Source organism: Nycticebus coucang, chromosome 5 (assembly GCF_027406575.1).
Source record: "Nycticebus coucang isolate mNycCou1 chromosome 5, mNycCou1.pri, whole genome shotgun sequence".
Taxonomy (NCBI): Eukaryota; Metazoa; Chordata; class Mammalia; order Primates; family Lorisidae; genus Nycticebus; species Nycticebus coucang.
The window spans coordinates 93,246,007-93,262,057 of NC_069784.1; the positions used below are offsets into that span (position 1 = coordinate 93,246,007).

The 16,051-nt window shown below is 38.0% G+C and overlaps 2 protein-coding genes across 3 annotated transcripts in view; one reads left to right on the forward strand and one right to left on the reverse strand.

Annotated features, from left to right (window-relative positions):
* The window catches only part of NT5DC1 (5'-nucleotidase domain containing 1), a 141,512-nt gene that overhangs the window by 17,931 nt on the left and 107,530 nt on the right, over nt 1-16,051 (forward strand). The gene's annotated exons all lie outside the window — the stretch shown is intronic.
* Nucleotides 392-9,311, reverse strand: COL10A1 (collagen type X alpha 1 chain). Its single transcript, XM_053591765.1, has 3 exons — nt 9,242-9,311; nt 8,561-8,726; nt 392-3,840 (listed from the first exon to the last, which is right to left on the reverse strand). Exons 2-3 carry the CDS (start codon nt 8,709-8,711, stop codon nt 1,952-1,954), a joined length of 2,040 nt encoding a protein of 679 aa, XP_053447740.1. The 5' UTR covers nt 8,712-8,726; nt 9,242-9,311; the 3' UTR covers nt 392-1,951.

Here is a 16,051-nt window from a genome sequence, read left to right on the forward strand (position 1 = left end):
TGCTTACATTGTAAGAGGTTCTTTTGTTCATGTCTGTTTCATGGCGATAATTGCCATCATTCCAAGTTGTGCTGTTAAACTGTCTTTTATAAAAATGTTTGCCAGTAGGGTTGTTCTCTGGGTTCCCCAGGATTTAAGTTCCAGCTTTGCTGTTTGCTGGCTTGGGCATGAAGGGTTGGTGACACTTGTAACCATTAGTGTAGTTAGTTCTAGACAGGTGGGCAAAGTACCTGCCAGAGGAAATTTCATTCTTGTTGCTTAAGGAATAGAACTGGCTGACCCAGAATGGGAGCAGAGATATCATCAGCCTAAGGTTTTACCTTTTCATTCACAGCTTTATTTGAGTTACACAAGGTTGCTTCTAGGGAATAAATAGATGTCTCTATCATATGTTACTCCAGTGACTTAAACCAGATCATCCTGGTTCAGGTAATGGCTTGATGGATACTTGACAGCAGTATTTTTTAGCTTCAAAAAATGTTGCCTTTTGATTGACATAAAAATTACTCGCCTTCCTTTTCATGTATAATAACTCAAGCCATCAAAATAATTTTAAGTATTATGACTAAAAACATGTCAAGACAATAAATAGTAACTGCAGGATACTTGCTCAAACTATATATTTCTATGCCACCTGCTGCTTTCCCTTCTAGAAGAAAATCACTGCTTTGGGCCTGGTCATCAGCTCTTGACTCTAGCTCATCGCATGTGGCTTTGTGGGTCCCTTTTCAGTTTATTCTGAAGGCCTGGGTGTGTGGGACTGCCCAACCCCATTGGAAGGACATATCCATGACAATGATAAAAGCCACCCAACATTTTATTGTTTTACTTTGTAATTAACTTTGTAAAATGAAAGCCCTTTTAAGAATGGTTGAAAAGAACAAATTGCTGTTTTCAAATAAATCCAGCATGATAGGTCTATTGACATTATTTTATTGCATTGTAAATAAGTAGTAGGTAAAACATTTCATGCTTTAATAAGTGAGGCACAGCTTGAAAGTTTTAAACAGCAATATAAAAATACAGTACAGAGCATAAATAAATAACATCTTTTTACTTCTAGTCAAAGTTTGAAACCCTTGGTGGTTAGTTATAATTTCACTGAAGTGGGAGGCAGAAGGTACCTATGCCCATGTTCTACAAGCCCACAAAATCATCTCACATAAGATTCTGTAAGGAATTAAAGAAATCAAATTAATCACATTTATGTTAAATAAATAAGGTCAGATACCTGTTTCCAAGTTGGCTGGGTATGTAAAAAGTTTTTCTGCAATCACAGGAAAGGTTTATCGACTATAAAGCACCTTGCATTTCAGATTGATTTTTCAACACAATATTTTGGGGTTTTACGAGAGCTTTAAAAAGTATATATGCACCCATATAGTTGAACAGATCTTGATTGGAAAGGGACCATATAGGCCTCTGAATAATGCACCATCAGAAATATCGCAGGGTATACAATGTTTTTTAAATTTGAATATTCAAGTGTTTAAGTTCTATAAAGTTATACGATACTACCTCTTGATTATTTCCTACAAAGTCTCATATTGAGTGTTAGAAACAGCCTTATTTTATAAGTAAATCCTGAGTTTCTGAAATCAAATTTAATGTAATTTGGAGCCATATTTCTGTTATTTTGTGGTAGTTTACACAAAACATATATATATGTTTTAGCTCAGCAAGACTTCTGTGGTGAAATTTTTAAATATTAAGGGAGTTTACAGAATATTTTAAGGGCCATAGGATTGCTGACTAGTGATTCAAGAGGGTCTTCTCATATAGTCTAGTATTGCTGGTCACTTTCAAAGGGGAGAGAAATTATTGATCTGATAGCTTGGAAATAAAAATCATGTTCTTTTCAACCTATCTCCATATGCATTTTGTGGGGTGGAATGGAGTTGGGGAAATGCCTTTCAAGCAGAGGATTTAAATTAGCTCAGTGGGAACGTGCTCACATCGGAGTCACTAAGAATCCTGTGAAAGAGGAGTGGACATAGTCAGAGGAGTACAGGCCATTCGAATCTGCATTGGGCAGCTGGAGCCACACCTGGTCATTTTCTATGAGATCAATTATGGCGCTCCCTGAAGCCTGATCTAAGTAGCCTTTGGAATATTCTTCATAGGTGTACATCATGGGGGTGCCGTTCTTATACAGGCCCACCCAAACGTGGGTCCCTTTCACATGCACATGGTAGGAGAAATAGTATATTCCTGGTATCCTACAGGTAAAGATTCCAGTTCTTGGGTCATAATGCTGTTGCCTGTTATACAAAATCTTATCAAATGGGATGGGAGTACCTGTTGCTGGGTAAGCTTTGGAGAGAATAACAGTAAAAGCAGACACAGGTATTCCTATTATTCCCTGGTTGGTACTAACAAGAGACATTCCAGAAAGACTAGGCCTCTGGCTTGCCTTTATAAGCACCTTAGGCACAGTTGCTTGGCCTGGGGGACCTGGGGGGCCTGGGGGCCCTGGGAGACCAGGCTGTCCAATGTAGCCTCTTGGCCCTGGTGGCCCTGATGGCCCAGTGGGTCCGGGGAGGCCCTTTGTTGCTATGCCAGCTGGGCCAGGTAGACCTGGATTTCCTGGATCCCCTTTAGCTCCAGGGAATCCAGGGATGCCTGGTGGCCCAATAAGGCCTCTGGCACCTGGTATTCCAGGGTCTCCTCTAGGACCAGCCTCACCATTGTGTCCAGGCACTCCCTTAGCTCCTTCTGGGCCCACAGGGCCTGGGAGACCAGGAGGTCCTCTAACTCCAGGGTCACCTTTTGGGCCCATTAGCCCTGGGTTCCCTTTAGGGCCGTTGAGACCTGGTTCTCCTGGGAACCCTGATTTTCCATCTAACCCGGGGAAGCCCCTTTCTCCCTTAGCCCCAGGGAATCCTGTAGGCCCAGCTGGCCCACTCTCACCTTTAGCGCCTGGGAGACCATAGTTGCCTGGGATGCCTTTAGGACCTTGGGGTCCCATATTTCCAGGAGGTCCAGTCAGACCTGGCTCCCCAGGATGACCTACTGGCCCTTGTTCACCCTTGGCACCTGGAGCCCCTGTAAAGCCAGCAGGTCCTCTTTGTCCCTTCAGTCCTGGCAAGCCTGGTCTCCCATAGCCCGGCTCCCCTGGGGGCCCAGCTATTCCTGGAGCCCCAGGGAGACCTTTTGTTCCTGGAATCCCTGGGTGGCCTGGGAGTCCTGCAATTCCTGGCTTTCCAATGCATGCTGGTCCTCGTTCCCCAGGAGGACCTCGGGGACCTGGTAGACCAGCTAGTCCCTTTTCTCCTGGAAAACCCTGATCTCCTTTGATGCCTGGCTCTCCTGGAAACCCGGTTTCACCTCTTTTTCCCACTCCAGTAGGGCCAGGTGGTCCCATGGGACCCTGTCGGCCTGGAAGGCCCCTCTCACCTGGGTGGCCAGGAACGCCATACCCCATATCCCCTTTCCGTCCACTCACACCAGGGTCTCCTGGCGCACCCTTTTCTCCAGGAAAGCCTCTGGGGCCCTGGGCTCCTTCAGGTCCTTGTTGTCCAGGTTTTCCTGTCACAGAGAGTCCAGCTGGGCCGGGGATTCCTCGTGGCCCTGGTAGGCCTCGTGGTCCTTGAAAACCAGCTGGTCCAATGTCTCCTTTCGGTCCATATGGTCCTCTCTCCCCTGGTTTTCCTGGGAATCCTGGCAAACCTGGCTTCCCAATGCCTGGTGGTCCTGGTGGTCCTGGCAGCCCTGGCTCTCCTTGCTGTCCAGGACTTCCATAGCCTGGTTTTCCTGGTGGTCCAGAAGGACCTGGGTGCCCTCGAGGTCCAACAGGGCCTGGTAGACCAGGAACTCCTTTCTCTCCTTTTACTGGTATACCTAAAAGACACATCCAACTTAGCCACCCAGAGAGGTGGGTGGTTAGTAATGTTAAGGATAATCGTTGCTTCTCAAAATAGGAATTGGGACAGAACATTGCATTGTCATTCAGTCCACGTGGGCAGACCATTTCTGAAATGGTTTTAGATAATACATTTTACATTGTTGAAAAAAACAACTGCTAGAGAAGGTATTTACAGAAAACCATGGTTACCATAATACTTTCATCACATCTTAATGATCCATGAAGATAAGCTGGGATTGAGTAATTCCTCTAAAATAAGACTGTAGTGGAGGTAAATCGATCACATTTATTTTGGGAAAATTACTTAGAACAGAAAGGAAAAAAGCTCTTGCACAGAAAAGGCAGAAAAGACAAGTACAGAATAAGCGAGAAATTGTTTAGGAACTAAATTTTCCCTCACAAAGCTGTCGTATCAGATATAAATGAGAAATGGAATTAGTTCTGATTTACATCTGCCCTGCTGAGAACAGTTTAGATTTAAGTTGCTTTTTTTTTAAAACTTCAATGTGCACATTTCAAGTTTAAGTCAATATACTCTTCATTTTTAAACCTGAATCAAAGAATTAAAGAGAATTAGACATAATGGGTAAGGTACATAAAATAGTAGTAAAGTGCTTATCTAATTACAAGTAAATATTATTTGATTTCATAGACCTATGTGTTCATTTAACCAGATGTATAATGATAAACTTAAATTCAAAAATCACATAGTCAGTGCTATTGGGCCACAGGTGCGGAGAAAGCACAGGACATGTCCTGCAAGGGTTTTAGTCACAGAGTAAAATACGTATGCCCGTGATAAGAACTTGCAGAGGTATCCAGAGGCTGGTTTGGTCATTCAAAGGTGGGATGTAACAGGCATCGCAGGCATTATGTTATACTTTTAGGGAACTATTATTCGGTCATTCTTTTGGCATTAATTATAATAAGCATCTACATGAAAAATTTCTTTATTTTTCAGAGAAATTCTTTAATAGTAAAGATAATAAAATTATATAATTTTTAATATCTACTTGCAAAATTTTAATATAAATCATTTTCTTTTTAATAAATTTCAGAAACATAGTAGAATGTCTGCTTATACTATTTAGATTCTTATACTGTTGGAAAATGGTTCATGGTAATATAGATTTAGTAGATCTCATAGTAGTTGAATAGTTTAACCACAACCCTGAAAATGACTTATAGCATGACTTTTGAGCCTCATCTTTTTGGGGTGGGAGAGGGATGTTAAACTGTAACTAAATCTATTATGGTTTAAAAAATCAAAATGAAGACTACAAGGGAATTAATAGTAAATTAATTAAAATGAATTGCAAATTGCCTTTGAAAACATTTTTATGGTTATAGTTCTCTTTAACCATTTGTTGTTGGGACACAAATGTATTAAAATAATCTGTCATATTAATTGACACACAACAAGAAGTCAGCCAACAGCAGTTGCTAGTGTTATTCTCATGGTAAAGATGTTCCTGAGATTTGAAAAACATATTCCGTATATAAAATACAGAGCAAATCATTAAATATATAGCTGAAATAGGAAAACAATTGCCTTAGATTTAGGTATCTTTTTATCTTGTACTAATTAGAGGTATATTTCAGTTTGTAAACATTTAAACATATAGAGCTTTCACATGGATTTTAAAAATAAAACAGGAGAAAGAACTGTAAGAAAAAGTAATTTTTGAAAAAGCTTTCCACATGTTAAGCCACATATTATTGACTTTAGTGTACATACATGATAAATCTATATATATGAATGCATATTGATACTTTGCAAATAGAATGGATAAATAAGGCATATCTTAATGGTTTGGAATAAAATACTGTTTTTTAAAAAATGCAAACCATGTTAGATTGAGTTTGCATCAGAGTTTGCATAATCTTATTAAAGATTATGTTCATACTAAAAATAATTATCTTAATGTGACTGGAAATCTGTTTACTGTTAAATAGGAAAAACAAGTCAGTGACAGCAGCTGCACTGGGCACCATTTGAGGCTAGAACTCCAATGTCAGGGTTATCTTTGTGGCTTGGAATGTTGTCCTGGGTCCTTACTTCTCAGTGCAAGAGACAATTTGAGTTCTAGTGAGTCTTTGAGGGACAGCCCCTATTTGTAGCTTGTTTTTGGAAAAAAATTTCATTCATTCAAGATTAGGATAGCACCATCCTCAAGGAAAAGTGAGTTCCTACTATTAAGTTTTGTAAATGGCTCAAACTGGGCGGTGACTGTGGCTCAGTGGGTAGGGCGCCAGCCCCATATACCAAGGATGGAGAGTTCGAACCCAGCCCCAGCCAAACTGCAACAAAAAAATAGTCAGGCGTTGTGGCAGGTGCCTGTAGTCCCAGCTACTCAGGAGGTTGAGGCAAGAGAATCTCCTAAGCCCAGGAGTTGGAGGTTGCTGTGAGCTGTGTGACGCCAGGGCACTCTACTGAGGGCGATAGAGTGAGACTGTGTCTCTACAAAAAAATAAAGAAAAAAAAAATAAATGGCTCAAACTGAAATAGTGGTCATATGTGTCGGACTGTGGCGGCATCTATGTCTGCTTGCTAGCTGTGCCATCCTCTGCAGCATAATTTAGTGTGCTTTGGTTGAATTCTGTTTTAGTCTGTGTTAAGCAGATATGCCTAGGAATTATAGGAACTTTTTGAATGTCCGTTATCACCTTAATATTTTGCTTGTATTTGCCTGTGTACTTTTGTGTTTCATTCAGTGCACTCATGCCTACCAAGAGGTTATATTGTATTTGAGTTTCTATCTTGCATAATCAAAGAGACCAAGATTAATAGATTCACTTTTGAACTTTTCATTTGTTAAGATATTTTCATTTGTGCTGTAAAAATAGCCAAGATGATGCAGTATATTAAGGGGGGAAGATAGAAATATTTTTAACCTTATAAATGTGGTGCATTTTATTTTTAATTCAAGACTATTTATCAGGATCTTGGTATGGTATAAACAAGTCCGAATTTATGGTCATGGAGAGTATTGAATCCTGTGCTGCTTGTTACAGCATTACAGATTGCATTTGTTGCCTTCAAGTAAAGTTTCTTTTCTATTTTTTTCTTTCTTAGCTTTTATCTTTATTTTATATTGTGAGACATTCAAGAGGATCTGTACCTTTTGTGAAATACTCTAAATTTTACCTTTCTTCTTAAAATGACAATCTTACAAGTTTCATGTGCTCAAATGGTTTTTCTCAAAAGCCTAGTATTTAAAGTGTATGACAAATAGCTGTGGCTTTATTTACGTGATAAAATATATAGCTAAAGTGAAAACTATTGTGGAAAGGAAATTCGAAGCCCACAATATGTTCAGATTATTTAGTAGATGTTTTGTAGACAGTTTGTTGTCAGATGGTAGTATCATTATTATTAGTAGTATTATTTGAGACAGAGTCTTAACTGTGTCACCCTTGGTAGAGTGCTGTGGTGTCACAGCTCACAGCAACCTCAAACTCTCGGGCTTAAGATTCTCTTGCCTCAATCAGTGTAGCCTGGCTTATTGTACCCTCAATGAATCCCCAACAATAAAAAAAAATAAATAAAAAATAAAAAAAAAAAGATTCTCTTGGCTCAGCCTCCCAAGTAGCTGGGACTACAGGCATCTGTGACAATGCCCAGCTATTTTTTTGTTGCAGTTGTCATTGTTGTTTGGCAGGCCAGGGCCCAGTTCGAACCCGCCAGCTCCCGTGTATGTGGCCGGCGCTCTAGCCACTGAGCTACAGGCTCCAAGCCTGTCAGATGGTATTAAATAGAATTAGTGAGTATGAGGCCCTGATCTGAGAATCTCTTAGTCTTAGTCCTCACATGCATCATTTTAACACCTTTCACAGTAACCAAGAAAACCGGGCAGATGAGTCAAGGAGAAAGTTAAAATTTACCTAAGGCTACAGCCGTACGGTTGTAGTAGTAAAAATATAATGACAAGTAATGTAAGTAGTATCTGTAATACTAGGAATAGCAGCACTTAAAGCCCTCCACAGGTATTAACTCATTTCATCTTCAGGATAGCCCCTTGAGATTACCGTTCCTTGTTTCATATGTGAGGAAACTAAGGCACAGAGAGGATAAACTACTTGCCCAAGGTCACACAGCCTGTATGTGACAGTTAAGTTTGTGCATTATGACCCTAAATGATACTAAAAGAGTGTAAGTAATTATGAGAATTGCTGCTTCATTTCTCTATTAATTGCTGCCCCCCTCCATAAACTTATTTGATAGACTAAGTTTTGTGTTTATTTATGAGCTAGCTGAATGAGTTTTAAAAGTAAATGTTTAAGTGTTTAGATATATAAATCTCTTTGTACAATTGGCAATTATTTTTACTTTAAAATTTGTAAAAATAAATAAATAAATAAAATAAATAAAATAAAATTTGTACACTTGATTAGTTTTGATTGGATTAATATTTCCAGATTATGTATGGTTATTTATGTAAAAACATTATTTAAAGAAATAAGTCTCTACATACAAAAATTCTTAATACTCTTCAGGTTTATCTTTTTTACTAGACTTTAAGGCATACACTTTCTGCTATTTTGCAAGGGATATTAATGTTCTTGAGTAGACCTACTTTTTCACAAATCATCTTATTGTAATAATTTGAGCTGATCAAGGAGTTTGAAAATCATTTATGATGTTAAAAGCATCAGTCAACTGGTTAATAGAGCAAAATAAACAATTCAGTTTACCTTTAGTCTTTATGGTGTAGGGAATGACTAAGTGTGTCTTGGTGTTGAGTACTGGTCCTTTTATGCTTTTGGGTGGTTCGGATCGTTCAGCATAAAAGCACTGAACCAAGTTCAAGGACACTAGCAGCAAAAAGGCTATTTGTGGCAGCATATTCTCTGGTGGATTCTGAAAAACAGAAAAGAACAATTTTGTACAGCTTTGTTATGGACCTGTTTTATTATACTAATTTTGTATAGATGAATTCTTTATACAGTTATCTACTTTTTTACTCTATCCTACATATTTTGAATATATGCCATACATTAATGTGAGATAATATTTTTATTTATGTGAATAAGTGACTTGGTTGTTTTTAGAAGCCACATTCAAGTAATCAAGTAAAAATACAGTGATTTACAAAAAAAAAAAGAAACAAATTATTATTGGCTGTCTCTAGGATCTTTGACATGGCCTGAAATATCCAGTAGTTTCAAAATATACTGATGCAGATTAAGGCAAGTTTGTAAAATATGATTTTATTAAGACTACTTATATAGACAGAAATAAGAATTTATGAGTATATTTTAGTAGAAACTCTTTTTTTAAATTCACAAAGGAAATCCAAACAGTTAATTTTTTGAAGCTTGTTTTTAAGCAAGCTAACATGGAGTCCACCAGCCCACATCAGTTTATGGACTTACCTGGGTGCTGGGAGTTCCTGGAGATGGTGTCTTGGCAGCTTTCTGATGCCTTCACTGCCCAGGTGAGCAGTGCAGAAGGTGCCTCTCCAGAGCTGCCCTGCCTTATTTATACTGCTTTTCCTTACTACATGAGGTTACCCTGAATTTAAGCTCCTCCCTTTAGAGGTGGTAAACACTAATTATGGTGGAACTTCTCTTGGGCAGGCACACAGATCAGGTTAGGCTCTTTTTCCTTGTTTTCTTACTAAAAAATAAACTCTTTGTCTTAAATACATATTAATAGTTTTAACAATGTACCATCTTTTTCTGTGTTTTCTTTTTTAGCTATTATTACTCTCATGTTTAGGCCGGTTCATGATGAGATGATCATATCCCATTGTTATTTTTGAAAAAACACATTCTGTGTCACTTGGTTAAAAATATGTGGTAGTACACATAAGTTGGTGAAGAATTCTCTTGGAGGATTTAAACCATCATCTAAATTCTTCAGTTATTATGTAAAGCCATTAATGTGTCCATTAATGTTTCTAAATTTTGATGAAAATAACTTAATCCCAAGTCTTATTTTTAATCTTGAAAGAAAGAATCAAAATGGTGAAAATGTAGGAATGCCGTTTACATGTCAGAATTTTAGTGTAAGCCTTCAGAAGTTAGTAAGAGAAATTTAAAGTATGATATAGCATATTAAATATTTAAAATGTGTGCACATTAAATATTTTAAGTTGTTCAGACAGAGGCAGGACATCTGTGAATTTGGTAGTACCCTGAAGGATTTAGATTCTTTATTCACATACTGTGAATGGCTGCAGATTTTCTTGCTTCAATTTGGATTTTACTTTAGAGTTTGCAGTAGCGTTTGCAAAAATTCCTTAACTTGATAAACCTCATGTTTATTCACACAAGGTTGCTGTGTTAATTGCAGAAAAAAAAAGTTTTTCTGAAAACATTGCTTTCAGCTTTAAAAAATATGATTGGCTTACTTTGCAGTTTCCTTTGGGGATCTTGAATCATCCCAATTAGAAAAAATTTTCCCCAAAGGTGGAAGTAAATGTTACTATTGTCAATTTCAGTAGTTAGGTTCTCTTTAACAATGTGAGGAGAATTCTAAAATTCGTTTTCAAGATCCTATAAAAAATCTAATGAGTGCAGGATGTTGAGAGCCCAAGTTTTGTTACTTAATTTCATAATTTCAAATCTAAATCAAATTGACTACACAGGTAAACTGGTTGAGAATGAGAATTCCATGCATAAGCATGCATACATCGTTTTTGTACCTCCACAGAACTAAAGTAGTATAGATTGATTATTGATCAATAATTGAATGTTTGGTGAATGATACAAAGGCTTGACCTTTTTCTTTTTCTTTCTCTCTCTTTATAGGCAGTTTTCTGTGTTTGTATAATAAGCCTTGTATAACCCCTTATAGAAATGTAAGTGGATAACTAATCTCAGTGCTTCTTTTTCTCCGCTTTCTTTTAAGTCTTTTGTTAATGGTCACATTTAAAATCTACAGTGTGATATATCTCTACGCAACACTCATACTTGAAAAGTATGCCTTTTTTATCAGTTCAGATTAACAGGATAATTGGAAAGTTTATATTGTAATCCTTTCATCATTTGGAAATTATATATGGAATAACTTTTGTAATTATAATGCTGTGTCTTCCAGAAGTAATGCTGTTCTGTGCTTGAGTGTGATATTGTTATGTTACAGAATTACATGCAAATAATGCAAATTACAAATAATGGCTTCTTTTATGAGCCGATTATCTATACCAGTCTTTTATTACAAATTCATAAACATGTAATTCGATAACACAACAATATCACACTCAAGCCCATAAGGGCACAACTTTTTCTGTTGTGTACTGTATGTATGTACTCTGTATGTACTCTGCTATTATCTGTAAGAGACCCCAAAAGATGTAAGAGAGACAACACCTGGCTTCCATTTCCTTATGGTTGATTTGGGTAAGATTTTGAAAAAGTAGATGAGATGACATTATGGATGCTCTTGAATACTAGTTGAATTTGCTTTGAAAGGAATTTTTAGAAACACATATTTTAGTGGTCACATACATGTATACTCCTATGTGATTATTTAGGGAGTTATATAGGAGTTTTTTATGAGAACATTCAGAAGATTAATTCTCAGCTCTCTATACCTAGCACTAAAGCACCTGTGTAGACCATTTGTTCATCTGTGGCTATTCCAGCAATATTCAGAGCTTCTTCTGTTTTTTCATCAATACAATGAAAAGTTTGAGTTAAGTGGTTTCTAAGGTTTTGCCAACTTTTAAAATTAAATTATTCTCATGCTGAGGTATTCTGCTGCTTTCAGGGTTAGATGGTAGACTTGGCTTTGTTTAGTACTGTTAGAGCCCAAAACCCAAAAATCCATACCAGGTGGTCGTATGCCTGCCGTCTTTTGGGGATGTATAAACATACGGGAATATTTATCATCCTATATTCCCCTTAAGTTTTGGAAAAGGTGGTGTCTTTATTAGATAAACCTTGGGTATTCAACGCTTTTTGCAAATAGTGTACATATTTCAGCACAAGGAATCTGACTACTGTTTGCTTTGTTAGTCACGTAAGAAGCACTGTGTCATCCAAGACAGATTGTAGAATCAGAATATTTGCTAGCTGCACCCCACCCAATTCTGTATTTAAAACTATTTTTATTCTGGGTGTTTACTTGTAGCTGTTTGAAGTGACTAATTTGTGACTTCGTAAAGGAAAACCATTCCACTTACAACATAGAACCATGCTCTTTAAATTCAGTAATCTAAGAGATTTTTTAAAAGAAAATATCAAATATTAATGATATTTTTTGAAAATCTAGCAATTAGCTGTTATTAAGCTTGCCTATTCATTGATATATCCCTGGGTCATCATTGATGATATGCCAAAAGTATTTCTTGAGTACCTTTTGAGTGTCAGGCATTCAGATAAATACTAGGCAGACAATGTATATTCCTTTGCATTTAAGGTATTTACACAGCAGTTCTCAACTTCTTTTCCCCACTCCTGTAGTCCTGAGGGATATGACACAATTCCTTCAATCTTTGAGGTTCAACTACTAGTGATAGTTCAGAGACTCAATTTTGAAAAAACTTCCCAGGTGATCACAGACATATCATGTATATTTTTAATTGATTGATTGATTGTTCAAATTAGGTTCATGAATGGCCATTAATTGATATGTCTGTTGCTATGGTTTGAACATGTCCCCCAGCATTCATGTATTAGAAACTTAATCACTGGCTCGTAGCCTGTAGCTCAGCATCTAGGGCACCAGCCACATATACCGGACCTGGCGGGTTCAAATCCAGCCTGGACCTGCCAAACAACAATGACAACTACAACCAAAAAATAGCCAGGCGTTGTGGCAGGCACCTGTAGTCCCAGATACTTGGGAGACTAAGGCAAGAGAATTGCTTAAGCCCAAGAGTTTGAGGTTGCCATGAGCGGTGGTGCCCCGGCACTCGACCCAGGGTGACGTAGTGAGACTCTGTCTCAAAAAAAAAGAAAGAAAGAAACTTAATCCCCAATGCAAAGTGTTGGGAGGTGGGACATTTAAATGGTGATTTGGTTGTGAGGTCTCTGCTCTCATGTTTGCATTAATGATGTTATTATGGAAATGGGTCATGAGAGTGGACTTGTTATAAAAGCTAGCTTGCCCTCTTGCTCACTTTCGCCCTCTTTTGGACATTGCTTTCTGCCTTCTGCCATGGACAGATGATGCATCTAGAAAGCCCTTGCCAGGTGCTGGTGCCAAGATTATGGACTTCTCGATCTCCAGAACCAAATAAAGTTATATATTACCCAGTCAGTGGTATTCTGTTATAGCAGCACAGAACAAAGAAACCAAGAGCCATCTCCAGCACACACTGAATATTTCCCCAGTCAAATTTACAAGACAAGGAAGTTAGAGAAATTGAGCATCTATTACTGACCTAGCCACCCTATGTATTACCTTCCTTTTATAAGTGGCTATGTTTTAGAAAACACTTGAGTTATCCTTTGTTGTTTAAAAAGTGCATATATTTATTCATAATCTTAGGTAAATAGCATCACAATACACAGAAGACCTTTCTTTATTTTACCTCTTTTTGATGTTACAGGCTTTATTGAGATCACTGAAGTGTAACTTTAATAAAGATGGACTGCATTCTTTTTTACAGCTTTATAGTACTCCATTGCATGGATGTACCATAGTTTTTTCAACTATTCCCCTGTTTGATAGACATCTATGCTATTTCCTGCCTTTCATTAATAGAAATACTTTGTGGTGAATAACTTAGTGTGTATATATATCTTTTACCTGAATATCTTTGGGAGAGATTCTTACAGTTGGGATTCTTGGGTCAGAATGTAATTTTACTAGATTTAATTAAATTGCCCTCCATAAGTGTTATATCATTTTGCATTTCTACCAGCAATGTGTGAGAATGTCTGTTTCCTGATAGGCTCACCAATAAGATCTGTTGTTTAGATTTTATTGAACCTTTAGATTTTTGCCCATCTTGGTGAAAATTGGTACCTTAGTCTAGAAGTAATTTTCATTCATCTAAGAGTGTGGTTAGACTGTATCTCCAGCTCACTTTTTCTGTAAGCTTTCTATAGCTTAGGATTTTAAACCTCCATTCCATGATAGTTTGCACATATTTTTCCCAGTCTGTTATTTGTTTTTGTTAGTTTGCTTATAGAGTCTTTTTTACCTGCAAAATTTTCCCTTAAGATGCATAAAGTTTTGATTCAGAGTATTATTGTTCTTTTATAAACTCTGAGCTGTAGGGGGCATTAAAGGTCATCTAGAGTAATCACATTATTCTCTAGAGGAAGAATTAGTTTCTCTGTTGTGCATGTCCCCACCAAAGCTACTGTTTGGTTGAGTCTGACTTCTGCAGCGACATGCTGTTGCTGAGAGAGCCCATTGAGGGGAAACACTGACTAAGCTAATGTGTTCATCCCCTTGCCCAGCAGGATACTGACTTTCCTGTTCCTCTGACCCTTCATCCTTTTAGCAGTGGAAATGGGAAGAGTGCCCAGAAGTTTAGTCAGGTCACCTCAAGACCCACAGCTTCTAACACCACCGTGCTCTACCTCATTTCTCTTGACAAAAATTTTGAAAGGACATTCTTAAGTGCTACTATAAGCTCAGAATCTAAAAATGCTCTATTTGTGTAAAAATAGTCTAATGTGGTTTAGTGGTTAGATACCTACTGAAGGCTTGAAAAGAGAAGTTCATGCATAAAACAGATGTTTGTGAAGAACCCCTGAAACATCAGGTCAGTTCAGGAAAGTAAGAGTAATTTAGAAGGTTTGAATGAGGGGTTTATATTCTATTTTGTATTGTGTATAAATTACTACATTAGTTAAGGAGCTCATAGTTGTGTGCTCCAAGCACTTAATGACGTCACCTTCTTTCCACAGTTACCTGGCTGAATTAAAAATACAGAACATCTTGGCTCCTGGACCTAAGATCATCAAGGATCTTGGGCACCCTGGGGCTTCTAGTCATTCCCACATGTTCCTACTCACATTTTCAGCTTTCACGTGTAGTTTCTACTAAGTTGAAAGGAGAAATTAGATAGCAGCAGTCCCCAAATTTTTGGCACCAGGGACAGTTTAATCAAAGACAGGTTTTCCATCAACTGAGGTGGGACTGAGGTGAAGGGCATTAGATTCTCAGATTCTCATAAGGAATGTACAACCAAGATCCCTCACATGTGCAGTTTACAGTAGGGTTTGTGCTCCTATGACCATCTGATGTTGCTGCTGATGTGACAAGAGGCTGTGATGTGAGTGATGGGGGGTGGCTGTAAATACAGTTGAAGATTTGTTACCTCTCCTGCTGCTTACTTCCTGCTGTGCAGCCAGGGACCAGTATGAGTCGACAGCCCGGGGTTTGGAGACCACAGAGGTAGAGACTTAAAGTGTTAGTTGGGGAAGTCACAGAGTGACACTTTTGATTTAAATCTTTTTGTTCCCCAGTTTACTATCATAGGTAGTATTTCAGAACAACTTTGTATTTGCCACCTATAGTGTGCAAAGTCCCTATAGGGTATGAAGTCCCTCTCAAGCACCTGAGTACCTGTAGGGTTTGGGTGACACACAGGCCACCAAGACTGATGCTTATGCAGGTATGTAACTTATCAGTGTTGGCAATTAAAATGCATCCTGGAGTTTTCAGTGTAGGTTATACTGCCTGCTTACCATTTGAACAAAAATATTTTGTCTGCTGGCCCATAGACCTCCACCCCTAACAGTGGAGGGATATGGAGTACTTTCCTTCGCTCCATGGCTCCTGCCTCCTGCCCACCAGTTGGCCTGAGCAGGACACCTGGCCATTTTGTACCCAGGTTTCCTCCTTGTCTACTTCCATCATTCCTTCACATTTAAAAAGATAATTGCTGTTTAGAAAAAATGTAGAAAATACAATTCATACAACATTAGCTACTATGACCACAAATAGTGGTGTCCCCCCAACCAGGACATTTTTAGTGCTAAAGTTCTTATTTAAACATTTATGAGTCAAAAATAACTCTTACCACTTCTGATGCCAATAAGGCTGAAATGTAGACAGCCGATGGCCTTCTCTTGCTTTCTCTTTTTTCTCTTTATATTTTTATTCATTAGGAACTTTGGGAGGTGAAATAAGATATGTGTGAGGTAGCAGAACAGTGCCTGGCAATGCTCAGTAAATGTGAATAGTGATGATGACCATAGTGGTGTCAATGCAGTAAGAATCTCTGACATTAAACTGGAATCTCTTTATAGTGCCGCTCTCTCCAATGATTGTCA

Excerpts from the sequence above, each read along its gene's own strand:
- COL10A1 (XM_053591765.1), bottom strand. The coding sequence starts at position 8,711 with ATGCTGCCACAAATAGCCTTTTTGCTGCTAGTGTCCTTGAACTTGGTT. Across the intron at positions 3,841-8,560 it reads CTACACCATAAAGACTAAAG|GTATACCAGTAAAAGGAGAG; the intron begins GTAAACTGAATT and ends TGTGTCTTTTAG.